At 51.1% G+C, this 19,245-nt stretch overlaps 6 protein-coding genes across 6 annotated transcripts; 2 read left to right on the top strand and 4 right to left on the bottom strand.

Moving 5' to 3' along the window:
- Positions 1–931: 931 nt before the first annotated feature.
- On the bottom strand, positions 932–4,208 carry AAFC00_002163 (uncharacterized protein; the record flags this gene model as incomplete). Its single annotated transcript, XM_069341447.1, has 2 exons — positions 932–3,540; positions 3,599–4,208. The coding sequence occupies 2 exons, from the start codon at positions 4,206–4,208 to the stop codon at positions 932–934; spliced, it is 3,219 nt and encodes a 1,072-aa protein (XP_069201521.1).
- Positions 4,209–7,164: 2,956 nt separating this feature from the next.
- AAFC00_002162 (uncharacterized protein) lies at positions 7,165–8,081 on the top strand (the record flags this gene model as incomplete). Its single annotated transcript, XM_069341446.1, has 2 exons — positions 7,165–7,508; positions 7,604–8,081. 2 exons carry the CDS (start codon positions 7,165–7,167, stop codon positions 8,079–8,081), a joined length of 822 nt encoding a protein of 273 aa, XP_069201520.1.
- A 268-nt stretch (positions 8,082–8,349) lies between these two features.
- AAFC00_002161 (uncharacterized protein) lies at positions 8,350–9,866 on the bottom strand (the record flags this gene model as incomplete). Its single annotated transcript, XM_069347982.1, has 3 exons — positions 8,350–9,150; positions 9,275–9,411; positions 9,533–9,866. 3 exons carry the CDS (start codon positions 9,864–9,866, stop codon positions 8,350–8,352), a joined length of 1,272 nt encoding a protein of 423 aa, XP_069201519.1.
- Positions 9,867–11,836: 1,970 nt separating this feature from the next.
- AAFC00_002160 (uncharacterized protein) lies at positions 11,837–15,310 on the bottom strand (the record flags this gene model as incomplete). Its single annotated transcript, XM_069341445.1, has 3 exons — positions 11,837–14,399; positions 14,458–14,935; positions 14,995–15,310. The coding sequence occupies 3 exons, from the start codon at positions 15,308–15,310 to the stop codon at positions 11,837–11,839; spliced, it is 3,357 nt and encodes a 1,118-aa protein (XP_069201518.1).
- A 635-nt stretch (positions 15,311–15,945) lies between these two features.
- AAFC00_002159 (uncharacterized protein) lies at positions 15,946–16,592 on the bottom strand (the record flags this gene model as incomplete). The annotated part of the gene is made up of 2 exons (XM_069341444.1): positions 15,946–16,486; positions 16,552–16,592. The coding sequence occupies 2 exons, from the start codon at positions 16,590–16,592 to the stop codon at positions 15,946–15,948; spliced, it is 582 nt and encodes a 193-aa protein (XP_069201517.1).
- A 643-nt stretch (positions 16,593–17,235) lies between these two features.
- On the top strand, positions 17,236–19,021 carry AAFC00_002158 (uncharacterized protein; the record flags this gene model as incomplete). Its single annotated transcript, XM_069341443.1, has 2 exons — positions 17,236–17,412; positions 17,504–19,021. The coding sequence occupies 2 exons, from the start codon at positions 17,236–17,238 to the stop codon at positions 19,019–19,021; spliced, it is 1,695 nt and encodes a 564-aa protein (XP_069201516.1).
- Between the last annotated feature and the right edge of the window lie 224 nt (positions 19,022–19,245).

Below are 19,245 nucleotides of genomic sequence, written 5' to 3'. Positions count from 1 at the left end.
GTTCTTTTCGTTCTATGTCTTCGAATCTCAGATCATGTGTATATGCGCACTTAGAGCGAGGGTCTGATGTTCAGCAGAAGATACTGTTGCTGGCCCCACTGGTTCGCCCTCGACTTTTTGCAGGGAGGATGTCACAGATCGTCGTTTCATTCGTTTGTCCTTCGTACACCGAAATGAATCAGAGAGCAGAAAATTGAAAAAGAACAAGCCTAAATTTCGTTCAGAAGACAATAGAATCAAAAAGTGTACGAAAAGTCCTGAAAGTCAACTCTATCCTTCAGAAGCAATCGGTTGACCGTACAAAGCAATCAACAAGCACTATATAGCAACTGACAGTTTTCTTGTTTATCGATAGTTCTCCTTGGGAGCAATACTTTTCTAATGTAATTGAACAATCTCGAGACACAACGTGATGTTGGTCAATGTACAAAAAAATTAAGTTGTGTTATAGTAGGTGACGTACTGGATTGTACGTTATAAAAATAAAGTTGTTGCGCTCGATGTTAGTCCTCGCTTTTTAGAGTTTGCATTAATTACTACTTGGCTATTTTACTGTAGGACATGTTTCTGGATTGTTATCTGGCTGCACTGACGGTCATTATACGCATCGTTACTGTACGGCTCCACTCTTGATAAAGATGCATAACGTGATACGAAAATGTCAATGCCATGTACAGGGCACAGTTGAAGACGTCTCCTCTGCAAAGTACATCACGTGGATATGACTAGAGATGGTGTCGAGAGATTCAGAGGTTGACCAGTTCCTGCGTTGATTCCAATTTACAGCTGGTAGTATTCACAAAAATATATCTCTTCTTTTGTTGTAACAGTGCCAAACCCAAGCTGAATCCTCACCTATCGTACAAATCTTACACTTCATGCAGGTCTTGATAATATACAACAATCTCTCGAGGCCGCGACCACTAACAACTCACTGGAACTTGGCCAAGTCGTTCAGCGCCTCCGATCGTGCTTGCATCTCCTGAATCGAGTCCTCGCCGACGACGTCGGCGCAGCGTCCGCAAAGCGTATCCGGCTCCTCTGCAATATACTGCCAGCATCTGACGCACTTCTCACCGAACGGTGGCAAGACTACTGCATTTCCTGTGGCTGGTGTTTCAGCATCGCCACACTCGAACTCGACTTCGAACTTCCAAGCTGGATTCTCGCGCTCGCGAATGATCTGCTTGATTGCCTCGTTCTCCTCTTGCTCGATGAGCTTCTTCCTGTAGTCGTCGTCGAGGGGCATGACTTCGGCGTCGCTCACAACCAACAGCTCAGACAATTCGTCTTTCTCGCGTAGGTCCATCAGGAGAGCGAGTGGCTGAGTTGCTGTCTCGCGCGGCAAGCGGAGCTCGACGCGACAAGCAAGGCCCGAGCCAAGACGGCCGGCACGACGAGCATCTTCCTGAGCGGCGGTCACGGCACTGCGCACTCGATCTACAATCGTTCGCATGCCTTCCATTGCGTCAGGAGTTCCGAATTGGTCGAAAGCAGCGCTGAATGGCTCGTCCCAAACGCGCTGTAGAGGATGTGGGCGTTCTTCGTGAGTCTTGAAGTGCTCCGGCATATGTGCCCAGACTTCTTCAATAAGCAGTGGCGTGACTGGCGCGAGCATATGACACAGCTCGTCCAGGATGAGGAAGAGAACCGTCTGCGTGTGCCGTCTGATGTCTTCATCATCGGCATAAAGTCTGTCCTTGATAACCTCGAAATAGAATGCCGAGAGATCTGCGTTGATGAAGCGGTTGAGGGCCGCTATTCCCTTGTAAAACTCGTTGTTCTGGTATGCCTCGAAAACCTGAATGGAAGCCTTGGAAAGCTGATATAGAATGATTTGGTCGGCACAGTAAAGATCATCAAGCAATTCTTCCGCCGGGCCGGCAGCCGGATAGTCGTCTAAGACTCCCAGAAACCACTTCATGGTAACACGGTACTTTTGCAGGGCTTGGTGAACTGCGTGTAGAACCGGCTGGCCAATTACAACATCTTTGGTGTAGTCGCTGCTCGCAACCCATAGACGTAGGACGTCGGGCCCCATGACGTCGTTTTGCTTTTTGTAAGGACGGATCGCCGCGCTACGGCCTTTCCCGGTATTCTTGACTTTCAAAGGTGGTAGTAGAGAGCCACTCAGGATTTCTTGTGGAGAGATGACATTTCCGAGAGACTTGCTCATCTTACGACCAGCGCTGTCCAGAGTAAAACCGTGGGTGATGAGAGTGTTGAACGGAGCGATGCCAGCAGATTTGCTATCTTGCTCAGAGACGTAGGTGAGAAGTGACGACTGGAACCAGCCTCGATGTTGATCTGTCCCTTCCAGAACAACATCTGCAACGGTGCCATCTTCACGGGGTGACAATGTAGCCCAGGCGGTACCACTGTCGAACCACACATCCATCGTGTCTTTCCCACGAATGTATTCACCCTCAAGGCCCGGGAGAATCCACGCAGCATCATCTTCAGCATCGGACCACCATGCGTCAATGCCTCGAGTCTGTATGACGCTAATGATTTGATCAATGCTGGCGGCTGTCATGACATAGTCGCCTGTCTGTTTGTTGAACAGGGCAGGGATTGGCACGCCCCACGACCTCTGCCTGGAGATGCACCACTGCGAGCGGCCCTTCAAGAAAGACTGAAGACGGGCCTTGCCGCTTTCAGGAATGAATTTGACTGTCTCTAAGCTGCTCAAAGCTAGCTCTTGTACCTTGCCCACGTCCGCGAACCACTGATCAGTCGCTCGCACGATGACAGGCTTCTTCGTGCGCCAGTCGATCGGGTTTTTGTGTTTAAAGTTGTGGGTTGCGAAAACAAGCGAGGTGTCAGACGCAAGCAATGATTTCGATGAAGGGTTCCTCAACAGACTAATGACAGCCTTGGCGCCTCCGTATTCTGCTTCTTTGCCTTGTAAGTAAGCTGGGTCGGCTGGGAAGGCCTGGTCCGTGAACAATCCCTTGTCGTCCACGGGTGCAAAAGCTGGGCCAATGCCGAGCTTCATGCATACGTTGTAATCGTCCATGCCGTGACCAGGGGCGATGTGTACTAGTCCTGTACCGGAAGACGAGGTGACAAAGTCTGCATGAATGATCTTGCACTTTTCCCCTGATATCAAGTTGGTGTATTCTGTACCCTCAAGTGTGGCCCCCGATATCGAGTCAACGATGATCTCGTAAGTCGTACCCTCTGGTAGATGAGCCAGCAGGCTTTCTATTCGGTCTTTGGAGATCAGCAATTGGCCCTGGATGTCTTTGGAGGCGGGGTCGGTGCGGAATTCAACAAGCGCGTATTCCATATCAGATCGGATGGCAATAGCCTTGTTCGCTGGCAGGGTCCATGGTGTAGTTGTCCAAATCAAAGCACTGACGCTCGCCGCGTGTACACCATCGCGCTTCGAGAGAACATCAGGTAATTTTACTAAGGGAAACTTGATGAAAGCAGCGACGACTTTGTGATTTTCATCGTATTCCAACTCAGCTTCCGCTAGGGCGGTTCCCGAAGACGGCGACCAGTGAACCGGCTTATTCTGACGATAGATCAATCCTGCCGCATCCTTGTCAGCTTCGACTGTTGGTTGTTCACAATACAGCAGTCGCAATACCTTTCTCGACCATATCACTAAAGACACGCAATTGCCTTATTTCGAAGTCGGGGTCCATGGTCTTATACGGGGCGTCCCAATCTCCCATAACTCCCCAGCTTCTAAAAGCATTTTTCTGCTCCTCAATTGTTTTACTCGCCAGCTGTCTCGCAGCCTTTCTAATGCCAAGGGGTCCAAGAGTAGTCGTATCTGGGGCAGCGGTGCCAGATGCCGGTGACTCCTCACCCCGATGCAGCTGCAGTGCCTTCAGTTCTATGGGCAATCCATGGCAGTCCCATCCAGGCTTGTATTCTACTCTTTTACCTCGCGCGCAGTTGCTTCTTACTATCATGTCCTTCATGATCTTGTTCAGAGCGTGGCCGACATGCACCGATCCATTGGCGTATGGCGGTCCATCATGGAGAACAAAGGTGTTGTCTCTGCCTTCCTCTGTCTTAGCTGGGCGGTTCTCCTTCTGCCAGGCATAGAAAGCATCTGCGGACTCGGCTCGATACTTCAGCAGTTCTGCTGCTGTGGGTCGAGCTGGAAAGGTGGATTTGGGAAGACTCAAGGTCTGCGCCCACGGATTCACAGTTGCTGCCGCGCGGAGGACGCGAGTGTGTCGTAGCATCTTTCTCTTCTCGCCGTCTTTCCGCGGTATATTATTCAATCAATGCATCATAGCTTGAGTCGTGCGAGCAGATCCTGTCGGTCGGGAAGATGCTGTTTCAGAGAATTTGATGCGGTGGTGATTGTGGTTCCGTATACAAATTACTATGGGAAAGTTCAGATGTTTCATCTTATCCTTATCTAATCTCGGAAGTGGATGGGTTCTGCGGATCTAATCCTAATCGAACCACAATCGGGAAATCGACGATATCTTGGCACCGCTGACGCAGTCTGCCATCGCCACCTCACCTTAACTTCCAATGGTTAGGATCAATAAGGTATTCTGGACGACTCACCGCATTACAGCCAAGACACACGTTGGCTAACTTACAGTGTTATCGCGGTGGATTGGTTCGTGTCTGGTGGAGCGGTGTCAAACATGAGGTAAGTTACCTTAGGTACCGCATCGAGACAGCGCTGGTTGCGGGGTCATCATCGCTACCAGTGCAGTTGCCTTAGCTCCACTCTGACTCGTCCTCGGTATGTAGTTTCGTCTACTTATAAGCAGGACGTATTTTATGGACGGATCTGGATGAGTTACGCTCTCACATCACCTTTTCATGCGGGGTTGTCTATAGAACACCACATTGTGCATTCACTTTCATCATCGCCGCAGTTAGCATAGATTGAAGCCGACCCCTCTCCGCCGTGGCCAACTGCGTGCTGCGTCTTCACAATGGTCTCAGATAGGACGTCACGTAGCCTTTTATCTTTGCCTGTGGAGTTGACCATCAAAGTCTGCGAGTCTCTCCATGACATCGAGGACTTCAACTCGTTTACGTCTACCTGCCGAACTCTGCACGCACTCCAGGATGCAGTTCGTGCAACAAGCCTGTTCCAGCTCGCTGTAGCTTCATCTCGAGTCTTCTTTCGCCCATCCCCTCACTTTCTGGTCGCCGCTGTCGCTCGCACTCTGGGCGACTGGGCGAGATCCTCGACGTCAAATGCATCACGACTCAAAAGTATACTTTCCGGTGGTATCGATGCATTACTGAACCTTTGTCTCGATACCACCACTGGCTGCGATCTCACGATGCAAAGGATCCGACATTTACATGCTCTCAGGTTCTCCACTCTGAATCCCGTCACGGACCTTATAGACAAGTGTATCGGGACACAGTGGTATTCAACCCCCAACTTTTGGGACGGTGGAGTAAGCAACGCATATACCATCCACTCGGATCCGGATGAGGCGGTTTTCCACTTGGCGATATACGGTGAACTGTTCGTCGGTGACTTCGACGCCATTCTCGACGGTCGAGACAGTGTGACTGGTAAGTGGAAGCGGGCTATGCTGGGAGAGGAAACACGTTTAGAATACATCAAGTATTGTTTGCCGGACTGGGCCTGTAGCGCTTGTCAAGGTTCTGCACGGGATGTCAGACTTGACGATGGCTCCATCGACCCAAGGCGCGCTGTGCAAACTGACCATGGTCCCTATGCTTCGGACGTGCAGCTTCGCCATACTCATCAGCTATCCTTGGAGTGGCTGGTTACAAGTCGCCGTTTCAATCGCCAGTGGGTTGCGGCTCTGGGCAAAGCGGGACTCGAAAGTCTCAATCACAGAGGCTGGTCATTCTTCAGAAGAGAAAACAATGATGAGTACTGGGGTGGTGCGGTTGGACAGATCACGGAACTGGATTGGAAACAGGAGTTGTGGGAGTCTGCAGTCTTCTGTCAAGGCCTTGAAGGACTAGAATTTCTAGCCTCTGCCAAATCAAGGTGGACCGGCCCGGACAGGATCAAGGAGGTCAAGACAGAGGATGGCAAGGAGAAAATCGAGGTGATAGAGGTCTTAAGGAGTGATACCGAGGTCGAAACACCAAACCACGAATTCGTCGCTAAGTTGACAGACCTAAGGGAAAGGATCTTGAACCTTAATGAGCGTCCTGAGGTCGTCAAGGTCGGGCGTCAGGAGACATGGACTTGTCCTAATCTGCTTGGCGACCTTTGCATTGGCACCAGTGGTTATAGGTGTGGATCGTAGAACGAGGACTCGAATTACAACCATAAATATTGCTCGAACCGGACTTACGATATGAACTATGACACTTGGTAGTTCTCTGATCACATACGGTGCAGAAGCATATGTGGCTATAGTAAGGCTTTCCGTGACCCATCTAGAAGTACATGCAGAGGTTGTACAAACCTTCCACTAAAACTCCAACAGATATGTTGAATAAAAGAGGTACCTAAGGTAACTCGAAGCCCATGGAGTGTCTCCGCACCTCCACAGTATTGATTATACTTGTACATGTAGAACTACCGTACCCCACATATACCGCAGAGCCTCAACACCTGGACCTCACATGTTGCGATAAGGAACCTTATACTTGAGGTAAGGTACTGTGCGAAGCTACATATAGTACTGTGTCACGCGAAGATCTCCCTAGATTTATACCTTACCTTACCGTGGCTGTCCTTTCTTATCTACCTCAGTTACTGTCCTTTTGACTGTAGATATGCTCTTCCCAGCATCCGATACCTTGCGATCCGACTGCTCAAATTCAAAAGCGGATTGAACTGATAGCACACTCACGTTGTAAAGGCTCTCATCCTCTGCGGACCCCTACACAAAGGAGAGACAAACGCTGCATAAAGCAAGCTACCTCCACAGACGTTGACATTGCAGGGATGAGGTCATCCAGCTGTCACGATGTGTGCGTGCCTGCAGCTCCCGTCGCGACTCACAGGCATCCCTGCCCGTTCCCTCAACGAATGCAAACAAGTCAAGGTACGGTACCAGTAATTACTAGTGAGCTCAATAAAAATGAGGCGGGATAGAAGGTAGGTATAGATATACGATAACACCGCTGCACTACCATTTCCATATCATTCCCGATACATTTTCCTTTCAGACCATTGATCGATAGTCCATTTTCGTTTTCTGCTCTTCCGCTCTTCCCATCGACAAGAATATGGCCAAAAGTGCACTCATTAGCGGTGGAGCAAGAGGTATAGGCAGGTGTCTTGTCCGTCGGTTCTGCGAGCTCGGCTACCGCGTATACATCTTCGACATCGACCAGGAAGAACTCGACCACACTGTCCATTCACATCTGAAGCAGTACTTCGAGGCTGGCACTTTGAGCTCGAGTCTGTGCAACCTGCGAGACGTTGAAGATATACGGAAGCAGGTCGTCCAGGCTGCGGAGTTTCTGAATGGTCGGGTCGATGTGTTGGTCAATAACGGGGGTATTGCTGCGCCTCGGTGGAAGGATGGCAAGATGATGGATAACATGGACACGTTGGTCGAGTGGCAGGCGTCAGTCACAATCACGATTCTCTGCGTTAAAAGCCTCTGTTGGTGTATGGCGTGCTATGGCAAACACTGATCTAATCTATCTCGTGCCTCATCAGCTACATCGAGACCAACCTGACGGCCCCTTTCGTGGTGTCCCAAGCTTGTCTCCCATATATGCGCCACGATCAAAGCAGCGCCTCGAGCACATCCGCCAGTGATGCTGGACCTTGCATCATACACGTGGGAAGCTTCAGAGCTCTCCAGAGTGATCCGAACCAGGAGGGCTACGCCAGTACCAAGGCCGGACTAATCGGCTTGACGCACAGCATGGCTATCAGTCTGGCACATCTTGGGATCAGGGTAAACCTCATCGCCCCCGGTCGGATCAAGGTCGCTCATGAGTGTAAAGTCGGCGATGAACAAGGAACAGGCTGGGAAGAGCAGAACGAAGATAAAGACGTCGGTGACCTGCCGACCAATCGTGCTGGTCGACCAAGAGACATCGCAGATGCTGCAGAGTACTTGGCAAATGCGGGTTTTGTGACTGGCCAGGATCTCACAGTGGATGGTGGTGCTACCAGGAAGAAAAGTTGATTCAGCGGAGAGTCGGCAAAGACGACACAATAGACGATAGAACAATGAAGGAGGTAAGACGTCGCTTGCCACCTAGTTTCATATGGACACAAAAGGACCACAGTCACGTAGCACCTATGGGTCCACAACGAGTTGCTGAGATAGCTGTATCCGGTATGCTAGACAACAATGCTTCGTAACACTTGGCTTTTCGAAGCGCTCAAGATCTACCATCCTCTATCAAGCAAATCGAAGTGATGCAAGCCCGGCCTACACGTTGCGTGACTGGTCATTCTGTAATTGCACGCCACATCTTCCTGCCCTTGTACATGGTCACGCCTTGATCTTCCATGACCTCCATCGCCAAGCGCCCAGTCACCACGCTTCTCTCGTGATCTCTGCCCAGCACGAAAAAGGTCTGCTGACCGCTATCCTTTTGGCTTACACTGTCCACGGTTATGCTTGAGTGTGTCCATCTACCTGTTCTGACTGATCGGACAAATCCCGAGTGCTCCTTGTCCAAGGAGAGAAACCAGCGTCTTTGATGGATAGACCCTATCGTGTTCGTCGCGCCAGGGTAAGCATTATTGGCTCTGATGAGATCGTCTTCGGCATCATCATCAAAGGCCAAAGCAGCTTCATCACTCCCGAGAGTTTCTTTGTTGATATCTTGTGAACTGCGTCTGTCGTCGGACTTGTGTAACATTTCGCTGTCGCTATCAGTGGTCTCGACAGTAAGTGTACGAGAAGCATGAGACTTTGTGCGTTTGCGAGGTCTGAACTTGGGTTTCTTCGGTAGATCGCCACTGGTGTCATTCGCTGATGGCAAACGCAACGCTACAGTGTAGCCTTGTGGAAGTCGAGTTCCATGCAGGCGCAGTCGTATATGTCGCCTTCCGAAGGCTATATTGAGCTTTTCACTATCAGTCAGCCTTGTGCCATTATTGGCTTGCTCAGGATCGCTAGAGTCATCCGAGTCTGTTTCGGGTTGCACTGCTTTCGCCTTTTGAGGTTCGATGATTTCGTATTCGCCCGTGTCCCAGATTAGCAGTGGTCCTGTGGCATGGGATGCTGACTCGATGAGATGATTCTGGCGAAACAGGTAAGATTTGGTTCATGATTGGAACATGCAACGCCATTACTGACGGACGGCGGACGTCGTCCACATCTCGGACACAGTGCATGCACTAAGCATTCATGGAGAAGAAACATACCCACAAGCAATGTACTCGTGTCTCGATGGCCATCCTCATTGGTCTTGTCGAGTTCGGGTTACCGGGCAAGCCATATGGTATCGCAAAACTTATCGAACTATCGCTGGAGAACTGCAAACGCAAGTCATAATGCACGCCTATGTTCAAGGCACACCAGTCAGCCTGGAACGTCCCAATGAAGCACCGACAAGCATTCGTGATACGATCGAACGATCAGAAGTACGAGTCTCGCTATCAACGCGAATCAAGTCTATTCACCTGATATTGGGTGGTCGTGCTGATGCACAACAAAGTGACGACCATGTCTGTGCTGATTTCTAGTATACAGTCCCTTCCATTCGTCGATTGACAAGCGTGGAGAGTTGGGGACTGGCATACGACATGCAGCCTTCAGATGAGCAGCGAAATAGGCCAGATGATCTCGAATCTGTACCTCACCAGCTTCTATAGCAGCAAGAGTAGGCTGGGGCTCATCTGGCGAGACCGTAGCAGTTTCATCTCGCTCGTCTTGGTTCCGTATGGCGATCGACCTTGCCACCATTCGTATCTGAGGAGGCGATATCGACCGCTGCAATGTGTCGGGTGTTCTCATTGTGATGCACCATTATGTCACGAGTGTGCTTGTCACAAAGCGATCTGATAATACCTATACATACTGTGAGCAAGACGAACGCATCCAACACCAAGCCCTTTGGTTACACCGATGGAATAATACAAATCACTAAATCACAAGGTGATGTAGGACGCCAAGCATACCATTCCTTGGCATGGTCTCACTCCATAATACCGAAGATTGAGGCGTGTTTTGGTCCCTGTTGGACATCTCATTCTAATGGTCTTTGTTGACTGTCACTCGTAGCACGGACACACGAGTTGGGGCATATCACACCTGTTACTTTTATCATTAGACACACGACGAACTTGAGGTGGGAGAGAAGAGAAAGAACGCTTCTCTTGCATTCAGTCAGAATGACGACGATCATCTACGCTCCAGCGCAACAACTTCTCCATCGTAGACCAACCGAGATTGCTCGAGCTCTCTGTCGTCAGGTGCAACACCGAACTTGTCATAGCACTCCGCATGTCCAGAGGCAGTATTGATCGCCTTTGGGGTAGGATCCTTAGCACCTTGCTTGTTGAAGCACGGTGCATGACTTGTGCTGCACTTGCAGACCCTTCGGACTATGATGGGGCACAGGAAGACTCGAGGGCCGAGTGTGTTCGAGGTGACTGTGTTTTCTAATAGATGCGGCCTCTCAACGCCAATTAGGGTATAGTTGACTTCGTAATTAGTGACACCCTAGCCGTAGTCTTTGTGACAGGCAAACTACAGATGCCGATGCAAGGGGCTCATTTGAGGTTGCAATTCTCACTTTTGCATCTCTTACCCGCGGTGGCCAAGAAAGTGGATATGTACAGTACTTCGTACGACACATGCCTTTGTACCAAGGTGGGCAGTGCATCTTGTGTGTCTCTTCGGCTAACCTCACCGCCTGCTCTTTCCTTTCTGATCAACGCATCGGTCGAGTATATAAAGACCTAGGGTAGGTATGTATATAAGTCTTAGGATGAACCAAAGGACAGTTTCGATTATCACTTGGTGAAATTACTTCCAATCTCACCGGGCAACATCGACTAAAACTCCAACATGTTTTACAGCACCCTCTCCGTTCTCATCTCCCTACTTTAATCATACCATATTCTTCTAACAAATGCTCTACCAGCAACCTTAAGCAAACGCATCACTGAGAATATCCCGTGGGCTCTGACAAACTTATCTCTATACACCGCCGCTTCTCCAAGCTCCCCAAAAAACCCCTCTTCCTTCAGCGTCAACTTCAGCGACACGAGTCCAGGTAAATTCATATTTCGTCCATGTATGATGATATTTGCGGTATGCTTACAATCTCGGCTGCAGGTCTCGAGCTCGAAACAGATTGCCACCATGTCCCGCCCCCAGGAAGCAACGGTAGCGCCATCGACGCAGACACTTACTATCCCTGCGCAAACAACACGGTCTCATACCGATTCGGACCCAGCGGAGTTCTGGATGTGAAGCGCACGTATATCGATCCAGCGTAAGTACCACTTCCTTCCTCGAGTGCAGGTGATATCTGCCAGAGTTTCTCTGGGAGCAGAGGCGTGATTGGATGGCTGCGGCGATGAAAAGTAAAGTTGATTAGTGTGGACAGAGTTGGGCCGTATCCGTATTGGTTCGTTACTGCGTTTGGGCATGCGAAGGTGAACTTTCAGGCGTCGAGCTGTGCTGATGGGACGACTCTGACTGCCGGCTTGGTCGAAGTGACTGTTTCTGAACAGATTGCGTGAATGGACCCCATTTCGTAACGTTTCATGAGAAAGCGCCTGGATGATATTCCATACTCTATAATCTTGTCGGGGTCGCTGTGGAATACGGTCTCTTCATCGTTCACGTAAAGTACTGATCAGTGATCAAATTCTCGATTTCATTTGCGCAGCTCTTTTATACTGATTGATAACGATACAATGTGCCTCGTATAATGCCGTATGATATTCCTCTGCTCCTACGGTGATAGTCGTCGATCAAAAGCCAGCCCATTCTAGCCAACTCTCTACGAGCTCAAGTATACCCCTGTTATTATCCCTCCGACAAATCTCCTCGACCTCTTCGAACGTCAATCGTCCCGGACCTCCTCTGACCAATATTCTCCTTTCCTCTTCGTCTAGTCGGTGCAGATAGTCAAGACGTGCTGAAGATGGAGGACTCGCATAGTCTTCCTCGTTATTGTTTCTGTCGTTGCTGTTTCCGAGTCTATAGTGAACGTCGAGACTGTTTGCGGACGATGCGGATGACGCTCGTGATAGACCTGGTGGTAAGGGCGTAGGTGGCGATGATGGGGAAAGACGCATCGGTTCCTCTTCAGTCTCTCGCGCAGCATTGTCTTCTTGATGACCGTTCAATGTAGGCATGTGTATCTCAGAGTTAGGTCGATTCTGCGGCAGAGTGGGATCTAGATCTTGCATCTCGTCAAGCGAATCCGCAGGCGTGGTGTTGTCACTATCCTCTCTGGCTGGAGATGGGGAAGGCGCTGCGCTGCGTGCGATCGTCCGGTCATCTACCGATACGCTTGGGCGTTCCTCAATCGGCGACGCTATGCTATAGCCTGCACTGGCAAGTAGGTCGTCCAAGGGTTGTTGGCGGATTGTTCGCTCGAGGTTCTCGATGCCCTCGTCGTCAGTCGGCAGAGCTTCGTTCTGATGCTGGATTCGAGCGCGTATTTCTGCTGCGATGTCTTGCGGTTCTTCGGCTGTGTGCTCTGCTGGCGGTTGTGGTAGGTCCGGGCTGCTTGGTCCTGTATGGTGAGATGGTGATGACGATGCGACTGAGCCAAGACTTCCGAGTGAGGACCGTGGAATCGAGGCAGCTCGTCTGCTCTCTTGTCTTGGATCTTGTCTCCGATTTCGAGAGGACTCCAGAGCCATTGCGATCAAGGGATCTGCGGCTCCAGCTCTCGTCTTTTCTTGGAAAGCCTTCTTATCCTGGACGTATTGATTAATCTCTTTTCTCCATCGTCTCCTTTCTGATCTGGTCGCGCGTACGTCGGCCCCGAGGGTTTCGCGTTCACGAAACAGAGGGTCAATCAGCTCATTGATGCTGTCTTGTATGACTTGGTACAAGACCTCACTGCCAGAGTCAACTTCGGTATGGGGTACATCGTATGCACGACCACGGGAGAGGATGAAGTCCGGGAACTGGCTTTCTCCATTATTCTCATGATCAGTTTCCTCGCTGATAGTCCCATTCAGAGACATGTGAGCTGGCTCTGCTTCCTTTCCTGTGGCGTGACCGTTCTGTATGGTGGTGTGTAAGTCGTCGTGGGTGTCTTCCGCGTCAAGAAACCCAGCAGCTCCACCCGAAATCGCGTCGATCAGGTCAGTTCTCCATCTTGCCTCTGCGGATTGGAGATCGCTCCGTCCTCGATTCGTCCTTGAATCGGTCTCAACAAGATACCTGGGCTCGCCATAGTCGTCGAGCACGCCTTCAATGTCGGGCTCAGCGACAATTGGACAGCTCTCCACTCTGTTATATCTCCGCCGTATTTCCTCAGCGCGCGCTGGCGATAGAGGGTCTCCTTCTCGCACTATATCTTCGAGTCGATCGTAGCGTCTTGCTACAGAATTAATAGTGGACTGGTCCCAAACCTCTACGCCGTTGGGCAAGACTGGCTCCCTAAATGGGTATTCTTCCGTCACCTGAAAATCACCATACTCGTCCTGCCTCTTCATAGTGGGCTCTCTGCGCTCGCCGTACGGAACATCCTCACCGGTGAACGCAGCAGAAATGGGCTGGCTGGAGCGAATAATATCGCCTGTGTGAGCCAGAATCTCGGTTTCCTCGGCGGTAATTATGTCGTGAATGATATGTCTCTGGATCGCGTATTTGGCACTGAACATCCGCACAAAGTCTGCGCGACAGAGCAGTCCATCGTCGTCTGCATCGTAACCTTGCAGTATCCTATCCATATTCCTGCGCTTTCGTCCTTGAAGGCCGGAGGGTTGACGCAGGTAGGCTAGACCATGCACAAACTCCTCAAAATCGATGAGCTGATTATTGTCCGTGTCGTAAAATTTGAACATGCGGTCGAAAAGGTAGTTCGGCTCCACGGGCGCAGGCCACTTATCACTACTCATAGCTTTGGTGAAGGCGCGTCTGTCGATAGCAGCATTGATGTGAGCGGGGTCGTCTGGGAAAGGAACGTTCGCTATGCATGTGAATTGCTCGTAACAAGCCTCCAATGCCACATCCTCAAAGCCTGTCTCCGCGACGAGTCTTTTTCTGAGGCTTCCATGCAGCGGCGACCAGTGTCTTATAGGGTCTCCCGGATACCAGAGATCGTGTACCTCGTGCGGCTGAGCTAATGTTGCGATAGGAATCTTGATCTTGGCGAAGACGTGTGTGCGTGGATGGACACCTGGTGACTGACTTTCACAATTGGAACAAAGATCATAATCTGGACAATTGATGCAATGCCAGCGAACACCGCGGATGGGAAATTCGCCACATGAGTCGCAGCGAGTCCCTCTGTGAATGTAGGCACCTCTTTTAGCTTGCTCCTCGGCGATTGTGTACAAGAGGCCCATGATACTGTCGTACGTGTCAGCTATGCAAGTCCAAGCGGAGATTGGTGATTGATTCTACGCACCCTTGGCCAGGTTGGTGAGTGTTACCCCCAGCATCCGAGTCCAAAACAGTCTCAGCCAGGTCAATATCCAAGCCATCTATGTCGTCCAGTCGACTACGGTTTCCTCGTTCTACGTCGATGCCGCAACGTCTCGCGAAAGCTAGCGCGACATTTGCCTGTTCGAATCGCCACTCAGTCTCTGGGTCCGCCTCTGAGTCTGCACGACCCGGACTTGCAAGTAGACTAGTCAGCCCCAACAGATCTACAATATTCTTGTCTCTCAAAGGCACGATCAGAGGCAGCAGTGAACGATAGACAGGACCGCAAGAGCCAAAGAGCTCCTCTGAGTTCGACTCCACAAGTCGCTCAATGATGATATCAAGGAGCACGTGCTGCATGTCGGCATGGATACGGAGCAAAGTAGCACCAGAGAGGTTGAAGTCTCGCTCCAATTGCTGTAATGAAGGAGGTCTAGGTCCAATCTCATAGATACTTTCGCCTATTGAGTGATGTTTAGTATATTACCATGCAGGGCCGAAGACAAGGTCCGAGACTTACTGTTGTTCACTTGAGCAGTAATGGTACCAAACGGGGACGACGCATCTTCAGCAGAGGTTGGCGGACGCGTCGAAGCATGCATGTTGGCAGACAGATGTTGCTGTTGTTCCTGTTGCTGCTGCTGTTGTTGCGGCGAGCGACGCCTGGCTTGTCGAACGGCAGCTCTGCGATGCAAACCAGATGAATTGGATCGAGGGGGCGAATCGAAAGTAGTCCATATGGTATAGGTGGCATATGCGGCTGCTAAGCCTGTGAGAGCCCACACCCAACGAGGATATCTCGTGAGTGAGGATGATGGGGTCGACGCGGAGGCCATACCGGCGTTGCTAGGTTGCGACCCGAGATGACAGAAGGCAAAGGTCTCAAACTAATACTCATATCGTATTTTCTGGACTCGCACTTCGAAAAAGTATGGTTAATAGGCACAGCACAGGGCTTTCGCAAAGCCCGATTATGGTTGAGGCGAATGTTGTCAGCATGCGAAATTAGAAGATTTGGCCGGATCCGTGAACACGTCGAGCCTTCCCGAATAGGTTTTCAAGTGCACGCGATCATACTGAATTGACAGCAAACATGGGTCAGTGGGCGCTACAAATACTACTGGCATACAGCAATCTGTGAAAAAGCGAACAGGTGGTTTATTGGTGACGAAGCCATGAAATGGTATTCTTGGCGCGAGTTGTTGCAAGCGGGTGGGGCGGCGCAAGAGGGATTTGTTAGACGAACAAGGCTGTCATGCTGATCACGCGACACTTGCTCTCATGTGGTTTCACAGTTGTGTATTCGTTCAATGGATATCTTCGCTCAGTTGTTCTCTGCGCACATAATTGCGCGGTTTCAGAGAAGGAAGGAGACTGAATAAGTACTACTTTATGAGATATAAGATGTGTGAGGATGATAAAATGATGAATATTTGTACAGAAGTCGTGAGCTGATGTCCTTTGTGCCGCCTTACCTCCTGCTGCTCTCCCACAATCGTACGGCAGCGGCCAGAACGCCTGTGTTGTTCCTCGATTCGCTAGCCTCGAGGGCGCTGCGAATGCTGCCGCTGCCATTGTCGGGGCGGATATTGGCCTCGAGAGTTCTCGCTCTGTTCTCGTCAAGACCCTTCTCCTCGGCGGCACGGCCCTGGGCTATTCTTCGCTTCATGGCAGTGAAGTCCTTGTCCTCCTGGTCTCTGATCTCCAATTCCTTGATCCAAGCCTCGTGCTTCTCCTTCTTCTTTTTCTCGTCAATAAGACCCTCAAACTCCTTGCGCTTGGCCCTATCTCCACTCCAGTAAGCCGAGCCAGCGACCATGGCGAGCAGGGTGAATCCCTGGGCATAGATACGGCGTCGGAACATGCGGTTTGTACGGTGGTGGTCACCGGCCTTCATGGATGCCGTGGCTTCGTAGAGGGCCCAGCAAGTCAAGGCGCATCCGAGAGGAATCAAGGGTTCTTCGACAAGACGACGCTTGAGCTTCTGCCATCGTGACTCTTCGTAGAAGTCGCTGGTTTACAGTCAGTGAGAGCTAAGGAAGGCGAAGAATACCATCGTGGATCGGGTGTTGCATACAGGTCATTGTCGAAGGAGGATGGCGGCGGCGCGGAATTCATGTCTGTGGGAGATAGATAGCTATTTTTGCGGCCCGCGCAATGTTATGGATTCTGGTCAATTGCAGACTCCGCAAAGGCACAGAAAGGTGATATTGCGGATAGATTGAAGACTTATTATGATGGATTGATTGCATCTCGACCACTAAGCGGGCGACTTTCCCTCCGGAGCTAAAGTGATGATGTCGATGGCCCAAGCTTCACCATCTCTAGGGCTGCTGTTTCCTCTTCCGTGATCCGGGCCGACACCTCGAGTTCGGCCACCTTCGGCCATGCCAGCCCTACGGCTTCTCACGGAGGGGGCGATCAAGGAGATTTTCGCAGTCGACATCACCTCATGCAGGAAACGGGCTATCTCCAATACGGTTGACCGCCCAATCACTTAGCTCGAGAAAAAGATATCATCCCGCAATCGGGAGTGTTTGATGGTGTTTTGTCGTAGGCCGTTGACGCATGTGTGAATGGATCCCGAGTTGGACTCGAAGCTGTGAAACAATTGCCTGCTATTCTGCTACTGTACGGTCACTCTGCATTATTGCTGACTCAATTCCTGTGTCTTCTTATCTCTGCAGTCCGCCCTCCCCTTCGCCTTGTATTATCTATCACTGCTCGTTGCCTGCTTGAGTTACACAGGACTACACATACTATGACTGACGCGACCGCAACGCCTAATGGCCTTTCTCGGCCGCAGACCCCTGCTGTCAACTCACTGAGCTTGACGGAATATGCTACCAATCCTTCTCCTCCGTCGCAAACACCAAAAGACAAGACTGTGACTGCTGGTGTTCCTGAAGCCTTCTTGTTGCCCAATGGCTACCCTGATGTAAATGCTGTCCTTCCTTCCATCATCCCTCTTCGTCCCATCCATCGGCCTATAAACCCTTCAATGCGTCAGATGTTGACATGTATCACAGTACTTGCGCTTGATTCTCACATCACGAGTCTACGATGTTATTAAAGAAACGCCGCTCACTCAGGCAGTCAACATATCTAACCGTCTTGAATGCGATGTCCTCCTCAAGAGGGAGGACCTCCTGCCTGTTTTCAGCTTCAAGCTACGAGGAGCTTACAACAAGATGGCTCACTTGACGCCACAAGAGAAATGGAAGGGCGTCGTCGCCTGCTCCGCCGGAAACCACGCCCAGGGTGTCGCCTACTCAGCGCGCAAACTCAAGATCCCAGCCACCATCACCATGCCGGTGGGAACCCCGGCCATCAAGCACAGCAATGTCTCACGTTTGGGCGGCACTGTTGTTCTCCACGGTGCTGACTTTGACGAGGCAAAGGCCGAATGCGCCCGTCTAGCTGATGCGCATGGCCTCATCAACATCCCACCATTTGATGACCCTTATGTCATTGCTGGCCAGGGCACTATCGGTATGGAGATTGTGCGCCAAGCTGATCTCACCAAGCTTGAGGCTATATTCTGCTGTGTTGGAGGAGGTGGTCTGATCAGTGGTATCGGTGTCTATATCAAGCGCATCGCACCTCACGTCAAGATCATCGGCGTTGAGACCTACGATGCAAACGCTATGGTGCAGTCGCTCAAGGCCGGTAAGCGTGTGCTTCTCAACGAGGTCGGTTTGTTTGCCGACGGTGCTGCTGTCAAGACCGTCGGTCAAGAGACATTCAGACTGGCTACCGAGGTCGTCGACGATGTTATTCAGGTGACCACCGACGAGATCTGCGCTGCCATCAAGGACGTTTTCGAAGATACCCGTTCCATTCTTGAGCCTGCCGGTGCTTTGTCCCTTGCGGGTTTGAAGAAGTATGTCGCAAAGAACCCATCTCCCGACCCCAAGAGACAGCTCGTCGCCATTGCCTCTGGCGCAAACATGAATTTCGACCGACTCCGTTTCGTCGCCGAGCGTGCCGCCTTGGGAGAGAAGAAGGAAGCCCTTCTCTCTGTCACTATTCCCGAGATGCCCGGTGCCTTCGCCAAGCTCATCTCTATCGTCTCGCCCATGGTCGTGACCGAGTTCTGCTATCGCTACGCCTCCGCCGCCGAGGCCAACATCCTGCTCGGCGTGCAACTGTCTGCCATGTCTCGTCAAGCAGATCTGAAGGACCTGATCGCGCGCTTAGCCAAGGAGGGCATGACAGCCGCCGATTGCAGCAATGACGAGATTGCGAAGTCACACATTCGTTACCTGGTCGGCGGGCGTAGCGCGGCCGCTGACGAGCGTATCTTCGCGTTCGAGTTTCCCGAGCGAGGTGGCGCCTTGGTCAAGTTCCTCACGACTCTGCAGCCCGGCTTCAACATTTCCCTATTCCACTACAGAAACTATGGAGGCGATGTCGGCAGGGTGCTTGCGGGTATCCAGTGCCCTAAAGGCCAAGAGGCAGAACTGGACAAATTCCTCGTCGACCTTGGCTACGGCTACCACGAGGAGACGGACAATGCAGTCTACAAGATGTTCATGAGGTGTTGAGCTGGAATATCGAACGACCGCCTTGGGCATCTTATGAATCATAAATGAGACTATCCGAGCACAACACCAGCTCGACCCCAAAAAACAAGCCCGTCAATGTCCCGCAATGTCGCAAGCTTGACTCCCGTGCCAGCACCTCCGACAGGAAATGGGAGCAATCGAGTGAATCTTTCTATGTACCGTCGCTGTGTGCCGGGGCCGAGACGCGGTAGCCCTGATCATGG

This window comes from Neodothiora populina, assembly GCF_041146345.1.
Source record: "Neodothiora populina strain CPC 39397 chromosome Unknown canker_contig_14, whole genome shotgun sequence".
Taxonomy (NCBI): domain Eukaryota; kingdom Fungi; phylum Ascomycota; class Dothideomycetes; order Dothideales; family Dothioraceae; genus Neodothiora; species Neodothiora populina.
Note: the sequence above shows the minus strand (reverse complement) of the source record. Positions and strands in the feature narration are given on the sequence as shown.